The sequence below is a fragment of the Lathyrus oleraceus genome, chromosome 2 (assembly GCF_024323335.1).
Source record: "Lathyrus oleraceus cultivar Zhongwan6 chromosome 2, CAAS_Psat_ZW6_1.0, whole genome shotgun sequence".
Classification (NCBI taxonomy): domain Eukaryota; kingdom Viridiplantae; phylum Streptophyta; class Magnoliopsida; order Fabales; family Fabaceae; genus Lathyrus; species Lathyrus oleraceus.
In genome coordinates this window covers 467,111,042-467,129,171 of record NC_066580.1, presented here as the reverse complement: position 1 = coordinate 467,129,171, position 18,130 = coordinate 467,111,042, and the positions used below count along the sequence as shown (strand labels likewise).

Here is an 18,130-nt window from a genome sequence, read left to right as displayed (position 1 = left end):
AACATAAGATCATATCGACATTGTTATATATACATGTCCAAAATGAATAATATACATAATATGACACATGATATACAAGAGTGCCTAAAAAAACTAGGATCTATGTACAATGTCCACATAATACACAATGAAAGATCATGACCAAAAAGTCAAGTCACCAAACACCATCAAGAAATCTTGCCATTGCCTTTAACTTGCAAAGAACTACTTGAAAAACAACAATAATAGTGTGGTGCAATAATAATCTCAGTGAGTCCCCCTATTTTATGGGTTCACTCGGCTATAAAGGGAATCTTATCATTTTATTAACTTAAGCCTTTCATCTTTAGGTTACTTGTGTTTCACTCGCATAATATAACAAGGGCTTAAGCATTCAAGGAATTTCATGATGTGTATGGAAACACACGTGAGTTCACATAACTTGATGAATCACTATTCGAAAATGTAAAGTATAGACCGACTGATCCTATGTCCAGGACTATAGACACGAGGCATAGATCTCTATCATCTTGGATTTCTCCCTAGCCGATCCAAATCCACTTACTATGGACACGGGTCATGATTTTCCGCACAATAAGAAATTTATTCCCCCTAGTCGATCCAAATCCATGGACCATGGATATGGGTCATGGACTTCGTATAACTGGAACTCCTCAGCCGATCAAAATCCACAGACTATGGTCACAGGTCACAATATCCATCTCAATAATTTAACTATCTCAATCACTACCTTATATAAGTCTTGGATTCAGGATGAGTACGAATGAGGGTTATTCCTAAATACGTAATTAGTCTCATTAATCAGAACGTGATTATTCTCATCAATCACCATGTGATTATATCACAACCATCATGAGATTATACACAATTTCCATGTGATTATGTCACAATCATAATATATCACAATGTGTTTCCATACAAGCTCATTGATTCACAACTATGACATTGTTCCATATCCATGCCTTTGGCATTCTTATAGATGGGACGACTCATCTCTAGTAACTACTCGCTCACGAATGCACACCGAGGCACCTCTTACATTTGAATATCACAACCAAGTTATTTACCATAACCTAAGTTATCTTACTAATTCCATTCACTTAGCTATAACTCTAGGTTTTCTCTCACTCATCATCATGGAATTTGGTTCATTCATTAGCCATTCAATACATACACATCGTAATATGATACATGAAGCACACATAGTAGTTCACTACCATTATCCAATAACAATTGGAATACACACATCGTTTCTCTTTACAAAAAGGTAGATCATTGTACTAGCTTTCCAATGTATCCGACTTGTATCAATCAGAGATACAAATCCCATTTTATGGTGGAAACAGGGAAATAATCATTTTCTCAAAGTCTCATAATCTCGTCTAGAGAGCCCTAGCGAGGCATCAAAGCGAGTTCTCGCCTAGCGAGCTCCTGGTGAGGCTCAAGCGAGACAAACATAATGATAATTTCCCAAATTTTCGCTGTCTCACATAATGAGACATGTCCTTGCCTAGCGAGTTTAGCAGATAACTTCTGAACGTTGAACTGATACGCTCACCTAGTGAGCAATTCTCTTGCCTAGTGAGAATTGCATAACTCGGTCAGTTCAAAAGTGCAATAGGAAGGGAAATAAGCTACACACATCATCATGTATCAATATATTGCATCCAATAACACCAAGTATCATGGCTTAACACAAATAGGCATGCAAAACAACACGATGATCATGCATAAGCATAAATTCCACACATATAAAAGTTTTCACAAAATCCTAAATTCTCTTTTCATGGATTTTTCCCTCCAAGGCTATCTCTAACAAGGAATCCACCTTTAAAGCATTAAAATGATGAACTAAGGAGGTGAGTTCTTGATGATCCAAGCTCTTGATCTCCACTTCCAAGATTTTCCTCTTTTCCTTTATTCTTCGCTTCTCTTTTCATGTTTATCTTCTCTTTCTCTTCTTATTTCTCCTTTTCTTTCTCTTACTACAAGATTTATGTTATTGATGGATAAGAGAGAATGAGAGGAAAGCATCTTAATAGGATTTTATCCCTTAGTGGATAAATGACCATTTACCGATGCTACCAAAAGTCATTTCTTTTATTAATTAGTAAATTTCAATCACACTGAGCAAAAATTAAGCTCATTTGAGTTCACTAATTACTCTATTTATCCAAAATGACAAAGAATAGAGCATATAAGAACTCAAAGTGTCTCAACTAACGAAAAATGGAGCATTTAAGAAGATATGGGTTATCATAGAAAGCACACTTCAACAATTTTTGATTTTTTTCTTTACATCATTCTCCATCTAATCTTAGTTAAAACGAAACTTTGATAAAGGAAAAGGTGAAGCAACATTGATATTATTTTGTGAGAAAAAGGAAAGAAGAAATATAAAAAAGAGTGAACGCAAAAGGATTAATTCAAAAGATGCACGATCAATTCATTAATCTTATAATTCAAAGAATAACAAATTTGAAACTAAGTTAGTACTTAACAAGCAAGGAAATTTCAAATGAAAAGGATAAAATAGCCAAATGATCATCATCTTAAAAGCTAAGTTTTGATGCTTGATTCACTAGCTTTTGGAGACACTTCTTTAAACCTTCACGCTCATCCGAGTAAGGGGTTACTCTTCACATCCGGGCCTTCTCCTTTAAAGGTTAAACACTTGGTGTAAATTGGCTCTTATACTTTATCTTTGAAACTCTTGCAGCCTTTGGTAAAATGCACCATAGTTCTAGCATGTCACTCATATTTAACATTTGCATTGTACCATTTTAGAACTGGAGACACTAATTGTCTAAGTGGTTTTGGAACCAACTATGCATTTTAGACTAAGTGTGGCAACAATTGATTTTAGGTTATAGATATCGGGTCAAAATGGGTATTTCTTATTTTTGATTAACCTGATGTCCGAATTGAGCTTGATTCTAATCCTGGTTCTGTAAGAGTTGTTGAGGTTGAGGTACGGGAAACATTTGTTGTGGATATTGATCTAGTTTTATAGCTGCCACATATGGATATGGATAATACGTCACCAGAGGTAGAGGTTGCTAGAAGTGTAGGGGATGATAAGCTTTTCTCAGTGCACTAAGAACTTCCCACGCTTGCCATGATTGCATTGGTCTCATTTTCCTTCTTATTTTAGAAGTTGTTGAAATTTTTATGTACCACTTTGGCTACCTGAAACGCCTTAAATCTTCCCATTTTTTAGACCACTTTCTATTCGTTCCCCAACTACCACCAAGCTTGAGAATCCCGGGGATACACTTCTTATCATCTTCTCATAATAAGGGCGATGTAGTGTGTCCGTGAACATACCAACTAGCTCTCTCTCTCTCTCTCTCTCTCTCTCTCTCTCTCTCTCTATCTCTCTCTCTCTCTCTCTCTCTCTGAGTAATGGTTCTAACAGGTATTTCAACTCTCTCCACCACTGCATGTATTCCTTAAAGGTTTCATTGCTTTTCTAGACTAGACTTTGCAATTGCATGCGATCGGGCTCCATATCCATGTTATATTGCATGCGATCGGGCTCCATATCCATGTTATATTCGTATTGTTTTAAGAAGGCGTCATACAGGTCCTTCCACGACCGAATCCAGATCCTTTCTAAGTGCATATACCAGTTTAATGATGCCCCACTCAAATTGTCTTGAAAGTAGTGAATCAAGAACTTATTGTTGCGGGCATATAAGGTAAAAAAAATTTGGCAAAACATCTCCAAGTGGTTTCTTAGGCAGCTAAGACCCTTATATTTTTCAAATCCAGGCATTTTAAACTTATGAGGGATGGCCATGTCTGGGACCAAGCACATATCGAAAGCTTTGAGTCCATACACGTCATGCTCCTCGATAGCCCTTATCCTTTCTTCTAGGACATGATACTTTCCCTTGGGATCTTTATCCTCATTCCACTTAGGTTGTTGCCAACCTTGAGGATTTTCTGTATTTGCCACCGGGTATGTGTCTTGGGGAATCGACATATGATATGCGAATCGGGGATCCTCTACAGCGCCTTGAGGTGAAGGGTGTTCAACATGGACGTTGGAGCTTTCCTGAATAGTGGGGACCTCGTTCACGTTAGGCACTAATATTTTCGCGGGCTAAGGATGAGACAAACCACTAGCTTATGGCAGAGTATAACCAAAAGGGAGATCGTATATGGGGAATAAAATGATTTCCCTATGGTCTTGTTGTTGGTCTAGGGTGAAGCCAGGTGGGTGTGACAGAGTAACGGTTTCTATAGCCACAGTCTGCTGAGGATTGTCTCCCCTTCTTACCATGGCTTGCAAGGCTTCATGAATCTGGTCCATCTTGCCTTTCATTTGATCAACATCTCTTCTAACTGTTTCCTGACCTTGCTCTATCTCTTCCATGATTCTCCGGGAGTTGTCTCATGTTTCGTACGGGTTCCGGAGAATCAGCTTGCTTGTTATGGACAAAAGGTGGAATGAGTTTCTTTTTTTGCAGAAAAAATGTGCATGCATGTCGTTGAATGTGAATGCATGATGATGCATGAATTTTTTGTTTATGAGAGTGGATGTATTGTAATGTCATGTATGTGTTTTGGAGGTTATATAGGTATGTATGATCGAGTTTTACACAACTTATATTAGGGTTGTTTATGATGGGCAAGGTTCTAAATGATCTATAAACCATGAGCTTACAAGGGATTACTCTAGGGTTTTGATAGGGTATCTAGAGTCACGAACCCATTCATAATTTTTCCATAGTAACAAGCTAGCAATTATACGATAACATTCGCAAAAAGAATCTCTTCTAGGCGGGGTCTTCGTGTCAACTAAGCGAGATGTACATCTGAAGCCCAACATTATGCAACCACCGTACTCAAAAAACAGTTCTAGACATGGTACCTAGAGTTAAGGACCCTATTCAGAATTTTGTCATAGTAACGGGCTAGCCATTATAGGACAATACCCACAAAAGGATCTACTCTAGATGGGGTCATCATGTCGACCAAGCAAGATGTAAATATTGTGGGTCGATACTACCAACCACCGTACTTAAACTTAGGTTTCTTAGACACGGATATAGAGCCTCACTCAAAAATGTGTGTGTGTGTGTGTGTGTGTGTGTGTGTGTGTGTGTGTGTGTGTGTGTGTGTGTGTGTGTGTGTGTGTGTGTGTGTGTGTGTGTGTGTGTATGTGTGAAAGCACATGCCACCCAAACCCATAGAGCAATCAAAATACAGAAATATACAAACAAGATATGATCAATGAAAACAAATAAATGAACAAAGAACATAAAAAAATATAAATACACTAGAAGAAAGCATAAACAAGGCCTACAATATTCGCATAACTAATTTAAAATAGGTTTGACTCTCTAGTAAGCTTTCCTAGTGAAGTCGCCAGCTGTTACAGCATAAAAAATACTTGAGCGTGTGAACGCTTGAATGATAATGAAGTCGTCATCGGAGTTTATTTTTAAAGGGAAAACATCGATAAAACCCTAAAAGAACAAAAATATGGCCATCTCAACCAAATTTGAGTTAGGGAGTCGATTATGCGTGGGGAGGATATTAGCATCCTATGACATCCATTGTAAAGAACGGTTACCTATAATTAGTTTTGCGAGTGCAAGTGTTAGCCTAAGGTGTTAAAATTCTCCTAATTATCACGATATATTTACAAAAAAAAGGAATAGGGGAAAAATAATTTTTTTATTTGGGTGTTTGACAAGACGTTGAATTTTGCTCCTATGTATCCCCAAGTGCGATGGAGAATTCAAAGCTACGTAGTTCCGGGTAGCAAAAAATTGTATGTTGATAGATTTTAATTAATAAAAGTTGATCGCGCTAAGGCATAAATGGTTTGATTGAAAAATTTTGCTCGTCTGGTGGTGAAAAAAGAAACTTTGATTGGTTGTCATGTTTTTGGATGGAAGACAGATAATCGACTTAAACAAGGTATACATCTTGCGTTTGATTACTCGAGAACAAAATAGATGTATATTATCCATTTTTAATTCATATTGTTTGAATTATTATAATATTAGCTAGTATATGCCATTTTCTTTTGGCATATGCAGCATATTAAGATAACTATTATCTGTTGGAGGAGTTCTTCACCAGCGAGCATTAAACATTGTGGGACTTCTTCTTTTTAGAGAAACACCTTTATGAGAGACACACCATATATTCACCTAAAACCTTAAGGTGATAGGTGAATGGATTCTCTCAAGTATCTATATTTTCAATCAATGTGGGACTATTATCCACACTACTCACACTTGATACATTCTCAACACTCATTCTCAAGTGTGTGTGTCCACAATGTTCCCCCTCAAGTGAAAGTTCTTCTTACTTCCACAAACTCTTATACCGCACGGAATATTTCTTATTCACCACACTGGCGTTGTTGACACTCTTCAACGAAACATTTCTTATTCACCACACTGGTGTCGTTGACTTTCGATACAAGTAAGTCGGTCGATTTCTCGAACCAGACTCTGATAGCATTTGAGACACACACCACATATTCACCTAAATCCTTAAGGTGATAGGTGAGTGGGTTCTCTCACTTATAAATGCTAAAGTATCCATATTCTCAACCAATGTCGGACTATTATACCGCACAGAACATTTCTTATTCACCACACTAGCGTCGTTGACACTCTTCAACGAAACGTTTCTTATTCACCACCCTGTCGCCGTTGACTTTCGATACAAGTAAGTCACTTTCTCGAACCAGGCTCTGATATCATTTGTTGGGGTTTTTTCACTAGGGAGCATTGAACATTGTGAGACTTCTTTTTAGAACAATACATTTGTGAGAGACACACCACATATTCACCTAAAACCTTAAAATGATAGGTGAGTGAGTTCTCTCACTTATAAATACTCAAGTTTCTATATTTTCAATCAATATGAGACTATTACTCACACTACTCATACTTAATACATTTTCAACATTATCAACTAATATAATAGTAGGTTGTCTCATCTATTGCTTTCTAGAATTGGTATTTTCAGGTAGTCCAACTAACTTTAATTCTTTATAATCATATCATTCTTTCACATGTGTTTCTCAAATACATGTTCTCTTCTTTCTAGTATTATGAATGCATGCTTTCAATTTAAATGGTTAAATAAATAAATGTGAGTACATTCTGGTATGTCTTACCATGCTATCAACCCGTGATTAAAAATTTTGGTCATTTAACTGGTCTTTGTTGTATACATTTTATGAAAAAAATGAATGTGTTGTTTTTGTAAGCTAAAAAAAGCCTTTAAACATAGTGTTTTGAGAGAGCATTTTATTTAAAAAAATGCTATTAAAAATAGGGTCTATAATGGCGCTTTTTATAAAGGTGCTATTAAATCCAATACACAAACATGTGCCCTCCTACCAAACAACTATGATAGCACTTTTAAAAGGAGTTCTATTAAAGTTTAAACATTTAATAGCTCTTTGAAGAGGAAAGCTATTAAAGTTTTAACATCGGATAACGCTTAATTGACCTAGGCTTTAATAACGCTTTTAATCGCTATTAAATATATTTTTTTTTCCGTAGTTTCTTAAGATTAAGAATGATAAATGGATAATAAAATTATTTAAAAATAAGAGTAATAAAACAAATTTAATAAGCTGGGATAAGATGGTGGTAGGTGCAGGACGAGTATTAGCCTCCTCCGTCCCTCTTTCCGTAATTAAAATAAATTTCTTTTGCATTTGGGCCTAATTAAATCGATTTTTTCATTTAATTATTGATTTGAAATATAAAATAAAATAAAAAAGTAAGAAACTTGATAGCATTGAAGGATTTGTAAAATTTGAGATTAAGGTTTTAAGATAAGAAATTTGGGATTTTTAAATTTATTATAATCAATAAATTGTAAGTAAAAATGTTTTTTAATTAATAAATTAAAATTGTATTTTTTCAATAAAAATTGCAAGTATTTGAAGATTTTAAACAAGTTAAAAGGGTGAAGTGAATTATTATTGTTCCTTAAAGTTTAAAATGTTTTAGATATTAACCAGCAATATAATTTGATTGGTTAAGAAAATAACAAACAAGAAGAAGAACTAAAGTGTATATTCATACATGATAACACAAAAGTAATAAATTTCAAATGTATAAAAACATAATAATGCTTTTATATTATTATAAAATCATAAATTAAAACATCAAGTTTTTACTTTAATTTCCAACTAAACGCTATAGGACTTCTAACAACCGTTTTTCCATCAAACCATTCCAAACTTCCAAAGCTTTGAGCAATGTTTTGTTTCGAAGGTGATGTAGTAAATGTAACTATGTATGATTTTTTCTCATTTTTCTCAAAACTCAACACTTCTGGTTCAACTGAGATTTTGACGGATGGAACATCTGACTTAACTGATACCTTGTATGTTCCTGCCTCACCCACATTGGTAAGAGTCCGACTGTGTTTAATCTCATTATTGCCACCCTCAAAGACCACACCGAATGAAGGATAATTAAGATTTGTTACACTGTATTGTTTCTTTGGATCGCATGTGTAGTTTCTCCTCGCCACAATTTCGATATTCACAGCTGAGTAGTTTAATGCACAGAGGAAGCTCAAATAGTCATCCACTGTTAAATCGTAGACAAGTCCGGGATTTAAGGCGGAAACGGGGTCGACATGTCCAGCACCAAAATCAAATGGAGTTGCTGGCTTGTTGGTTACACTGTCTAATAACGTTTGATTGTTTTTGTAAGTTGTGTAAGCGGTTGTCATCAACGCGGATCGAATGACGGCTGGGCTCCAATCTGGATGAATGGACTTGATTAGTGCTGCTAGTCCACTTACGTGTGGGCATGACATGGATGTGCCTGATAGAATGTTGAAATCTTCGCGTCTAGGATCAGCGTCCCAGCTTGTGAGACTAGCATTTTTTGAATAAGCTGCTAGGATGTTAACACCAGGAGCAATAAAATCAGGTTTCAGTATTTGAGAGGTTATTGAATTGGGGCCTCGTGAGCTGAAATCTGCAACAACAGGAGATGGCTCAACGTTTAGCCTTGTTCCCTGAAACACAATTGTACCCGTCGGTTTTGGATCAGAAAACAAGTATTTCTTGATAGCTTCACCATCTGTGTAGCCAACGGCAGTTGCTGGCAAAATATGGGCATCTGCTCGAGGTATTTCTCCATCTGTCTCCGTGTTGGCTAACACCATGCCCAAACCACCAGCAGATTTCACTGTATTTCCTTTGGCTACCCTAGATAAATATCCTCCATCACACAACACAAGCTTTCCTGCAACTTTTTCCGGAGCCAAGCTATCTGGAAGGCATCTCCCAGCAGTTTCTTCGTCATCTTTGCTTGCATTTCCTGCATATATGAACGGCACAGGAGTATCGGGCAAATAGTTGCCTTTATAAAGGGACTCGCCTGAATAATTTTTTCCATTTCCAAGACTGACGTATGCAGGGAAATCTCGATCGAGTGTTCCAGCTCCCACATTGGTAATCCAGGGTGCTACGTTAGTGACACGGGAAGGAGTAGGACCAGAGTTTCCTGCTGAGCATGAGACTAGAATGCCATGTTCCATTGCTGCAAAGGCTCCGATTGCCATATTATCCTTAACATAATCACGTGTTGGACCTCCAAGCGACATTGAAATAATATCGACATTGTCAGCAATGGCCTGATCTATTGCAGCCAATATATCCGAACTGGTGCATAAATCTTTCCAACAAACCTTATACATAGCAACTCTGGCGCCAATTGCCATCCCGCGTGCAGTCCCATTGGCATAGCCAAAAAGACTTGCGTTTTCCACCGCAGATCCTGCAGCTGTGCTCGCGGTGTGGGTTCCATGGCCTGCATCGTCTCGAGGCGATCTAGACTGGGTGGTTTCATCAATTGAACCCATAGATGCCTCCAAACCCTTTAAAAAGAATCTGGCACCAATCAATTTCTTATTACAATTAGATGTTGTAAAATCTGTACCTGTTTCACATATTCCTTTCCAATTGCGCGGGATTGGCCCGTATCCAGTATCGTCGAAGCTCTTGCTTTCAGGCCATACACCTGTGTCAAGGACTCCCACAATTACATCACTACTTTTGTTTGTCGTGGGGAACAAACTAGCGATTTTATCGAGCCCGAGAAACTCTGGTGTTCGAGTTGTGTGGAGTTTGTACTTTTGATCTGGTGTCACCTTTAGAATCCCTGGTTGGCTCTTTAGTAACTTATGTTCTTCAACTGTCAAACTTGTTGAGAATCCATTGATTGCTTTATCATAGGTGTAAAGCACTTCAGCTGACTGGGATATCGACTTCACAATTGATTTGTACCATATTGAATGGTGGTGGAAGCTTGTTGGCATTACGGATTTGGCAACATGAACAATGTAAGTAATCTTCTTATTCTCACTATTCTCTGTTCTTGCCAAAGATACATCACGCACACTCAGAATCACAAAAAGACTTACAGCAAAGAGTTTCATAAAATTTTCCATGTTAGATAGCTTTGTTTGTATGTATCGAGATGAGATTGTGAGAGAAATGTAGTAGAAACCTTACCTTATAAAGTGGTCAGAACATGCATTGGAATTTGAAATCAATGCTGAAAGCACTAGAATGAGGAGAAATTTCAAAAAAGTATGTCATTCATTTAAGAAAAAGTATTAAGTTCCATATTAAGTAACTGTAATTTTTGACTTATGCCAACAAAGGAAGTTGATGATGTCAAAGAAAGTTGTCAAGAATATGGAAAATATGAGCTGTTGTAAATAAATTGTTCATACAACTAAGGTTTTATAAATTTCTCCATGTTAAATAGTTTTGTTTGTATTTATTCAGATAAGGATTGTGAGAGAAACGTACTAAAGAACCTTACTTTATAAAGTGGTGACAACATGCATTGGAATTTGAAATCAATTCTGAAGAAAAATAGCAGTAGAATAAAGAGAAATTGAAAAAAAAAATCATTCATTTAAGAAAAAGTTTTAAGTTTTATATTAAATAATTGTAATTTATTACTTATGCAATAATATTATTGTGAGACAATTGATATAACTCTAGTATGGTCGAAGGGTAGTTTCTTAATTCGATAGGATCATTAGCATGTCGTCGAAATTTGTTTATATAATGTAGTTGAAGTATGCTAGAATTGTTAGCATTTTGATTTGAGCTTGTTTGTTATATCCAATTGTTTAAGTTAGTTTGCTCTCTAAGTTAACTTGTGTAATGGACATATGTGTAAAAACCCATTAGTTTAGTGTGTTAGTTTCTTATAAATAGCATGCTAGTCTCTTATCATTACATAACGCAAATCCTAATTAGGGTGAGATAAGTTATTTTCTATTCTGTAATACTTGTAATCTTGTTTCAAAGAGAAAGTAAAGAATAACAGTTTATAAACAACTTGTTACGTTGTTCTTACTTCTCTTTTTTTTACCCTTTTGGGTTTCTTGCCGATCAAGAAATCGATTATACTTTGTTATTCCAATATCGTTTTCACAATAAATTGGTGCGGTGAGCGTGGAGAAGATGCCGTCAACAAAGTATGAGATTGAAAAGTTCACTGGAGTGAACAATTTCGATCTAAGACGCTTGAAGACGAAAGCCCTGCTGGTTCAACAGGGTTGTTTAGAAGCGTTGAAGGGAGCCGAAGTCATGGACGTTGCGTTAACAGACAAAGAAAAAACAACTATTATAAATAAAGCCTACAACGACATCTTATTGAGGCTTGGTGATAAGGCTTTTCGACAAGTTTCGAAAGAGACGACGACGTCGGGGTTATGGGTGAAACTCGAAAGTTTATACATGACCAAACCGTTGGTTAAACACCTCTACTTGAAGTAAGCTTTGTATTCATTCAAGATGAGTGAAGACAAAATTATGACCGAGCAGTTGGATATGTGTTCACTATGTTTGGCACAACAATTAGTTAGAAAGAAACACTTCAGAAGGTTGTTGCTTTATCAACCAATGAAGCGAAATATATCATCCTCACTGAAGCTGTAAAAGAAGCATTGTGGCTTGAAGGTTTTGCTAAGGAGCTAAAACTTCAAGATCGAGTTCTCATTGTTAAATGTGATAGTCAAAGTGTTATACATCTGTCAAAGAATTCAGCCTATCATGAGCGAACCAAGCACATCGGTGTGAGGCTGCATTTCGTCAGAGGGATAATCGAGTGTGGAGAAGTCCAAGTGCTGAAGGTTTTGATAGATCACAATGTTGCTGATATGATCACCAAGACATTACCAAGTTATAAGTTTTTTCACGATATATAGTTGATAAAGTTACATGAAGAAAGCTAGTTTGTTCCATTAATGTTATAGAGTTTGTTCCAATGTGGAGATTTGTGAGATATTGGATCGAACTCTAGTATGGTCGAATGGTAGTTTATTGGTTCAACAATCTGATAGGATCATTAGCATGTCGTTGAAGTATGTTCACATGTTATAGTCGAAGTATGTTAGGATTGTTAGCATTGTCGAATTGGGCTTGTTTGTTATGCTCAATTGTTTAAGTTAACTCGTTCTCTAAGTTAGCTTGTGTAATGAACCTGTTTGTAAAAACCTATTAGTTTAGTGTGTTAATTTTCTTATAAATGCTTACTAGTCATCATCATTGCATAACGCAAATCATAATTAAGGTTAGAGAGGTTATTTGTTATTCTGTAATACTTGTAATATTGTTTCAAATAGAAAGTAAAGAATAACAGTTTATAACCAACTTGTTGTGTTCTTATTACTTTCCTTTTTTTCTATCCTTGTAGATTTCTTACCGATCATGAAACTGATTATATTGTTATTCAGATATCGCTTTCACAACAATTATTGAAGTTTTTTTAACTTGTATTATTAAAGTTTTTTTTAAAATTTATAATATTGAAGTTATTGAAACAAAAATAAATACTTTTGTATTCATTAAGAAAAGAGTTATTATCTTTTAATATTTTTAAAATAGAATATTTTAAATTATATCAACATTATAAATAAAAACATTATGGTGAATGTGATAGCTCAATTAATACGTGTCAATTGAATTAAATGGATGTGAGATATTGTAAACAAATTATTAATAAATTGACGTGACTTGTTATAAATAAGTTATTTATATTTATAGAGTAATAATTTTTAAAATAAATAAATAAATATATTACTTTTTGAAGGTTTAAACTTTACAAAGATGTTTATAAAACAACCTTTAAAGCATATTTTTTAAAACATTTTATAATGTTATAAATTTTATAAGAATGTGTTAAAGTGTTAGAAATCCATTCTCTAAAACACGTGTTTTAATGTTTTTTAATTCAAATGGATTCTAACAATATATTGAGCACTTTTAAATTTAAGAGGATTCATATTTATTTTTATAAGAATCATCGATAAAATAAGAAAAAGATATAAGAATGAAAAAAAAATCAAACCCATTAAGCGGAATGAGTCTAAAATTGGGGAGGCTCAATCTATCATGATTGAAAATTTTCAAACAAAAATTGAGAAGAGAATAAACCCAAATAAAATCCGAATGAGAAAATCCTAATTTAGTAAGTTTGTCCGTCACGACATTGCCTTCACGGAAGGAATGAAGAGAAATTTTAAAAAAATATATGTCATTCATTTAAGAAAAAGTATTAAGTTCCATATTAAATATCTGTAATCTTTTACTTATGCCAACAAAGGAAGATGATGATGTCAAAGAAAGTTGTCAAGAATAAGGAAAATATGAGCTGTTGTAAATAAATTGTTCATACAACTAAGGTTTCATAAATTTCTCCATGTTAAATAGATTTGTTTGTATTTATTCAGATAGGATTGTGAGAGAAATGTACTAAAGAACCTTACTTTATAAAGTGGTGATAAAATGCATTGGAATTTGAAATAGATTCCGAAGAAAAATAGCAGTAGAATAAGGAGAAATTGAAAAAAAAAGTCATTCATTTAAAAAAAAAGTTTTAAGTTTTATATTAAATAATTGCAACTTTTTATTTATGCAATAATATTATTGTGAGACATTGGATCAAACTCTAGCATGGTTGAAGGGTAGCTTCTTTGTTCGACAATTCAACAGGATCATTAGCATGTCGTTGAATTCTGTTCACATGATGTAGTTGAAATATGCTAGAATTGTTAGCATATCGAATTGAGTCTGTTTGTCATGTCCAATTGTTTAAGTTAACTTGTTCTCTAAGTTAACTTGTGTAATAGATCTGTGTGTAAAAGTCCATTAGTTTAGTGTGTTAGTTTTCTTATAAATAGCATATTAGTCTCTCATCATTGCATAAAGAAAATCCTAATTAGAGTGAGAGAGATTATTTGCTATTCTATAATACTTGTAATCTTTTTTCAAAGAGAAAGTAAAGAATAACAGTTTATAAACAACTTGTTGTGTTGTTCTTGCTTCCCTTTTTTCTACCCTTGTGAGTTTCTTGCTGATCAAGAAATCTATTATACTTTGTTATTCCAGTATAGTTTTCAAAATAAACTAGTGCAATGAGCGTGGAGAAGATGTCATCAACAAAGTATGAGATTGAAAAGTTCACCGGAGTGAACGATTTCGGTCTAAGGCGCTTGAAGATGAAAGTTTTACTGGTTCAACAGGTTTTTTTATAAGCGTTGAAGGGAGTCGAAGCCATGGATGTTGCGTTAATGAACAAAGAAAAAACAACTATGATAGAGAAAGCCCACAACGCCACTTATTGAGGCTTGGTGATAAGGTTCTTCGACAAGTTTCGAAGGAGACGGCAACGTCGAAGTTATGGGTGAAACTTGAAAGTTTTTACATGACCAAATAGTTGGTCAATTGCCTCTACTTGAAGCAAGCTCTATATTCATTCAAGATGAGTGAAGACAAAATTCGGGTTGAGCAGTTGGATATGTGTTCACTATGTTTGTCACAACAATCAGTTGGAACGAAACACTTCAGAAGGTTGTTGCGTTATCAATCACTGAAGCGGAATATATCGCCCTCACTAAAGCTATGAAAGAAGCATTGTGACTGGAAGGTATTGCTAAGGATATTAAACTTTAAGGTCGAGTTATCACTGTTAAATGTGATAGTCAAAGTGATATACAACTGTCAAAAAATTCATCCTATCATAAGCGAACCAAACACATCGATGTGAGGCTGCATTTCGTCAGAGGGGTAATCGAGCGTGCAAAAGTCCAAGTGTTGAAGGTTTCAACAAATCACAATGTTGTTGATATGATCACCAAGACATTATTGTTGTACCCCAAAATTTGCCTTTCACTTTTCCATCTTTTCATCCAAATACTTAACTTGGGGATCAGTTGCATACATTAATAGTATTCATATGCATCATTCATACATTAGTGAATCACTATGGACTCAAGACTCTTGGCTTGTGAGACTACGATTTGGGCATAGATCAAACTTCAAAAGCATGGTTTGACTATCGATCAAAGCATAGGAGAGGTCAAAACCCTAATTACTTAATGGTGGAAGTGTGGATTCAACAAGAGGTTATCTAAGTAATCTTCAGGGTTCTTCAAAACCCTAACTCCTGATGATTTGGTAATGGATCCTCTAGAGCTTCTCTAGGATTTGTCTTGGCCATCAAAACTCTAGTAAAGACTCATACATTGGGAAATTTGTTGTTGGAGCATCTGGTTTGATTCAAGATGATTGATTGGGGAAGTAAGCCTCACCAAAACCCTAATTAAGAAGGTAATGAACCTGAGGGACTTGGTGGATTGACTTTCCATCTAGTGACATCCAAGACCTTAATGTCATCCACTTTTCACCCATTGTCATCAATATACATGGTCCAATCTTTGATTGGTTTCATTTGGTCATTGGTCTTGAATCCAGTCCATATTGGTCTCAATGTCTTCTTATTGGTGCATGCATAACCCCACCTATCCAAACCACCAAAAGACTAGTGTATCACAATCCAATTGTAAGTTATGCCTAGTGATTCATGTTCAAGTCTTAGACTTATTTCATTAAGTTATACCTATGTCCTTGAGCCATGGGGTGTGTTTATTCCATCTACAAGTCAAAGTCATGTTCATTTTAGTTCAAAATCAAGCATACGTATGTAAAGAAGAAAAACATTTTCAAACCATTTCCAATCCATTTTAACCATTACAAGCCATTACATTAGTCATTACATGAAAAAAATACATATTTTTACAACTTTGACTTTGGTCAACAATTGACTTTTTGGTCAACAGTTGACTTTTTGGTCAACTTTGACCAAAGTCAACTCATCCATTTTTGACCACCTAAGACCTAATCTAGCCTTTCTTCATTGATTCATCATCCAAAAGTCATGTTTGAGGTGTTTTGCTTTGTATCTTCATTTCCAAGTAATTTAGCTCTTTTACAACTTCATGTGCACCATGTCTTGGCCTTTGGCCTTGTCAACCTTGGTCCTGCATTGCTAACAAAGTCTTACACTCACCACAACCTAGCATCATAGTCACATGATCAGATATTACACTCATATTGGCCACATGAACAAAAGAACACTCATGAGTTTGGTTCTAGACTTACTTGGACAACCATCCTGCCTGGAGCAACCTGCAAGGAAGCCAATTGGCATATTGGCAAGTAGAAACAGACCTTTGATAGCAGCCATTAGCCTTGCTCCATGAGCCTCATACAAAGCAAAGTCACACCTGGACTGCATTAGGTTAGCTCGCCAAATTTGCTTCAGATTCAAAGACCAATACATGAACCAACTATAAGCAACATTTCCTGCAGCAACACACAATTGGCCTGCATTATCACCCTGCCATAAACTAGATCTTGCAGTTAAAAAGACTAGTTCAAATCATGAGACTAAGTTCCACCAAATCTGCAAGTGATAAAATTGGTCGTCACCATCTTGATCTGCATGCTATGTTAAAGGAATCCACAAATTAACTCCAGGAGACAGTACCATCATGATCTTTGAGGCTCATTAGTTCATATCGAGTAGGCCAAACCAGGGGAAATGCAGCTAATTGTCAACATGGCCACAATTCTGCAGGATTTGGAGCAGTGAACACATTATCCAAGCAGAGGTTAACCTGCATTCAACACCAAACCAGAATACATTACATGTTCCATGGTATAACAATGTTCATAAACCACAAAGGACTACCATCACAGTGTGGCTCAGGAGCAGACTTGCAACATTTTAGGCCATCAATCTAGTGCAGTAGCCAAGCAAGACAAATTGGTTTATAACATTAAGCATCAATGCAATCCACCAAGCACGACCTTAACAACTTTGCACCATGAGCAGACCTGCAGAAGGCATTACAAACCATTGCAACTAACATGGCCATTTCCCTAAACAGATCACAAAATTGCATCATCAAGTAATATCCAAGCATCTCATACACATACATCCTAGCAGACCTGCTTGTGAAACTGCAACATGGCTTTTTTTCAGTAAAATCACAACTAGGCATATCAATCAACATGATAATAGTCCAATTCAACTAACATTTAATCATAAATCTAGCAGTTCTAATTTCCCAATTAACATTTGCATCAGTTAATCAACCTAACCAATGCTAATTGACCAACCACAACCTGCATACTTGGTACAACAACTTAACATGGAATTAACATAATAAAGGTCCAAATATTTTTGCATCAAACCAAGGCTACACAAACTACTACCGCTATATCACAACCCTTGACAGACCATAATGCACAAATGATTGCTCAACTATGTTCAACACAAACCTTTGCCCAAGTCAAATGCACACACACCGCAATGGACAGTGGTGCTGAATTGAAGCTTCATCATGTGTCAGGTTCTTGCCAGCTGGAACACTCCACAACCACCTCTAAACCCTGGATATTTCCAGCTTAACTTGACCTTACCTGCATCACTTGAGGCAAGTCAAGTCACAACTGGAACTAGCTGTGCACAACATACATTGATGTAACATGACCATCATAGGAACCAGCAGCAAAACCAATTTAATACCATGGTTTAACCTTGCCAACAAAACCAATGCAATGCATAGCATGAACCAAGGCTTGCCAAAGACCTGCAACATCATAGTCAAACCACTGTAAGATCATGAGGAGTGTGCTAACAATTCATCAATTCATACCAGCATTAACAGCAGTGGACACAAGCATTGAATCAAACAACAACGTTACACTACCCAACTGAAGGCTGCAGCTTGCAATAACATGGCCACAAATAGA

The 18,130-nt window shown here is 35.7% G+C and overlaps 2 protein-coding genes across 2 annotated transcripts in view; both read right to left on the bottom strand.

Annotated features, from left to right (window-relative positions):
* Positions 1-10,722, bottom strand: part of LOC127120448 (subtilisin-like protease SBT1.7) — a 71,561-nt gene extending 60,839 nt beyond the window's left edge. The window contains exon 1 of the mRNA XM_051050876.1: positions 10,523-10,722. The gene's annotated coding sequence lies outside the window, so the exon portion shown is untranslated. The remainder of the gene's footprint in view (positions 1-10,522) is intronic.
* LOC127120449 (subtilisin-like protease SBT1.7) lies at positions 8,091-10,529 on the bottom strand. Its single transcript, XM_051050877.1, has one exon. It carries the CDS (start codon positions 10,456-10,458, stop codon positions 8,164-8,166), a length of 2,295 nt encoding a protein of 764 aa, XP_050906834.1. The 5' UTR covers positions 10,459-10,529; the 3' UTR covers positions 8,091-8,163.
* Positions 10,723-18,130: the final 7,408 nt, after the last annotated feature.

What these genes read in the sequence shown, in the direction of transcription:
- LOC127120449 (XM_051050877.1), bottom strand. Translation starts at nt 10,458, where the DNA reads ATGGAAAATTTTATGAAACTCTTTGCTGTAAGTCTTTTTGTGATTCTG.